This window comes from Contarinia nasturtii, unplaced genomic scaffold (genome assembly GCF_009176525.2).
Source record: "Contarinia nasturtii isolate CC-2019 unplaced genomic scaffold, AAFC_CNas_1.1 Cnas_scaffold_1392, whole genome shotgun sequence".
Classification (NCBI taxonomy): domain Eukaryota; kingdom Metazoa; phylum Arthropoda; class Insecta; order Diptera; family Cecidomyiidae; genus Contarinia; species Contarinia nasturtii.
In genome coordinates this window covers 3,629-6,582 of record NW_022198729.1, presented here as the reverse complement: position 1 = coordinate 6,582, position 2,954 = coordinate 3,629, and the positions used below count along the sequence as shown (strand labels likewise).

The 2,954-nt window shown below is 30.9% G+C and overlaps 1 protein-coding gene across 3 annotated transcripts; it reads right to left on the bottom strand.

Annotated features, from left to right (window-relative positions):
• Nucleotides 1–1,702, bottom strand: LOC116346027 (lysosomal acid phosphatase-like). 3 transcript variants are annotated; one of them, XM_031775927.1, is made up of 7 exons: nt 1,486–1,702; nt 1,323–1,421; nt 1,149–1,256; nt 754–1,052; nt 405–663; nt 118–343; nt 1–41 (listed from the first exon to the last, which is right to left on the bottom strand). In XM_031775927.1, the coding sequence occupies exons 1-6, from the start codon at nt 1,627–1,629 to the stop codon at nt 125–127; spliced, it is 1,128 nt and encodes a 375-aa protein (XP_031631787.1). In that variant the 5' UTR covers nt 1,630–1,702; the 3' UTR covers nt 1–41; nt 118–124. The 3 variants fall into 3 exon arrangements, with proteins under 3 accessions (XP_031631787.1, XP_031631786.1, XP_031631785.1); XM_031775926.1 differs by having other exon boundaries at nt 1–33; XM_031775925.1 differs by having other exon boundaries at nt 7–343.
• Nucleotides 1,703–2,954: the final 1,252 nt, after the last annotated feature.

Genomic DNA, 2,954 nt, shown 5'->3' with positions numbered 1-2,954 from the left:
GATAATCCGGCCCGGATCGACTAAAAAAAAAATCTGGCAGGCTTAATTTAATATTTAATGCAAAAATCTATATGACATTTTACTGAAAGTATTTAAGTTATTCTTTTGTTTCCTTACTTCTATGCTATAGTTTGCATGCATCATCAAACGGTTTTGTTGGTAGGATATCTTTGTATATCTTATACCATTTTTTCAAGGAGCATTCTGTGCCACAGCCTGGAATTTCCAACGGTGAAAGTTCGTCTTCATCTGCTGACTTTCTATAGAAAATCTTGAGATACGGTCCGTTCGTTCCATTGTACAACTCAAAAAATATACATGAAGCAAAAGGCGGCTGATATGGCTGGAATGATGAAAAATATACCGATTAATAAAATGATTAAATTATAATTGGGAAATAATACTTCTGCAAAAAGACCCAAACTATTCAATAGATTTGCTACCGTAAAGTCATGGGCAAAGTACATATACATTCGTTGAGATTGATCTGGTGATAGTTCGGATAGAGTTTTATTTTTACAGCGATCCAAAATTTCTTTTAATAAATATCCGGATCTCAGCATTTTCAGTTCAGTTGTGGGCGTAAATGTTATAAATTTAGTTACTGCGAGTTTTTCAAATTCGCCATTTGGCACCATAACCCTTTTCGCCCATGATGGCAAACTAAAATCACATATACATTTACAAAATGTTGCTTGGCCAAGCGATCCATGGATCACACGGTTAAAAATTTCTCAGCATAAATTTACAAACCGTTTTCCATTGAATTGTTCAACCCATAAGGTATCGTACAAAGAGTGAATATTGTCTATTTCGAATCGACGCTTGCCTGAATGCTTCTCCAAGTATTTGATAAGCAACTCATGCCCTTTGAATAGCTTTAAATATGAAGAAGATTTTTTGTATTTTTTCCAAAGGTAATCACCACGATCACACTTTCCACCACGTTTTAGTATATTATCATTTTTATGTGGCACTACATGCACTGGGATAGTTTCATTACAAAGATTCATCAAATTTGCTTTTGCACTGTTTATAACACGATTCGTATCCTGCAGAAGATTTTATGTATCATTACATTCAGTTCATTTTTTCAATTTTCAATTCAAAAACATTCATGTGTAAAGATATCTTATAATTTAACGAACCGTTGATCGAACATATATGAGATTTGGAGAGCAAATTTCATTGCCAAACAGGCCAAAATATCGTCTTCGTATATATCCACCCAATTCAAAATGTTGTTGCACTCCGATCTGTTCGAATCAATTTAAATAAAATTAGTTTTTTTCTAAATTCAATTTAAGTATATTATTTAATACCTGATTTAATTCGCCGTATCCTCCGGGCCAAAATTTCAAATCTTTATACGGATCATTTGGATATGGTTTTAAAATATTTCTACTGCCATGACGACAAAGCTTCCAAGATAAAAATTAGTTTAAATAACAAGGTGAACAAAACAAACTGCGAAATATTACTCACAACATGTACAAAAATCAAATTATTATCACGACTTTCGGAAGAGAAACTTTCGGTGGAGCTCTTTGTGCTCATTTGGAACGAATATACACCGTTAAAGAGTTTGGCAAATAAAACTAGCCAGCATAGATAAATTGTTCGCGACATTTGCTCAATTCTATTCAAAACAATTCGACAATATATTCACTCTTTTAATTACTGTGCGAATACGAGCGATGCATCTGCAGTTTTATCATTGAATGAATGGAATACAATTAATGAGTTTCCAAATGTGAAGATATACTCTTATTTAATGTCGTCAATAATATTGACTCAATGTTGTGTTCTTATGTGAGTAATCGATATTCACACTTTTTTGCACCTTTGTAAACAAAGTACAATTGCTTTCATTTACGTTTTAATAACGTCGTTATTGAAAGACTTAATTAAACAATATGGTTTTTAACAAATAGGAAACTCTTTCCATGAAATATATTTGTAAATATTGCTAAAATATATTCAGCAAGTCATTGAGATTCTATGACGTCTTAAAATTAATTGTAATTGTGCGGGAGCAAACCAAAATGACCGACATTTTCAGAGAACATACACTGATGTCAGTATATTGAGCAAAAATTCTTAAAATACAATTGAGATTGGTCAACACTCATTGAATTTATTATTATACCTTACCGATCACCGAACAAACATTGCGCTCAGAAGTTTTTTGTAGTTTTTGAACACTTTTGAATGTATTATTTGAATTTTTTATGGGAAGAGTGTCGAAATTTTAGAATAAATATCAGATTCGATTTTGCCAAACCACTTGCCACACATATTTTTTCAGCGATTAAATTGCAAAAAATCATTTTCCTGTCTGTCTAATTATTTACGATTGGAAAAGAACATTTTAGATAATGCATTGTCTAATTTTTGGATTTTGACAATAAAATATCATAAATTTTTATATTTCATCTAAAATAATTAAAAAAAAATTCGTCTTTTCGACTCTTTTTTTTATTATTTTAGATGAAATATATAAATTTAAGATATTTTATTGTCTAAATCCAATGACTAAAAATTAGACAATGCATTGTCTAAAAAAGTCTGATTTTTCTTTTGTGTGTTCTTTGTGATGTAAGTTGTTGATATGATGGGGCTGAATTGTTGACTTTTTTGGTTTGCAGCTTCACTTGTATCCTGAGTCTATAAAAGCGTAACAATTTTGTAAACCCTTCATATTCTTAAAGAGCGTATTTCTCTTAAAATTAATCTCAAACTTTCTGGCTATAGTGTACATCATAAGCCGTATGACATAAAGCAGATTGTGCATAATAATTATATAAAAATGTTATAACTTTAAATGAAATAACAACGATGGCATTGGATGACATTCATTTAAAGCGGATGGAAAATTCATGGTGAAATCAAACTGACAACAAAACTAGAAATGAATTTCATGTTCAATTGACAAGGTAACAGACAAAAGTATG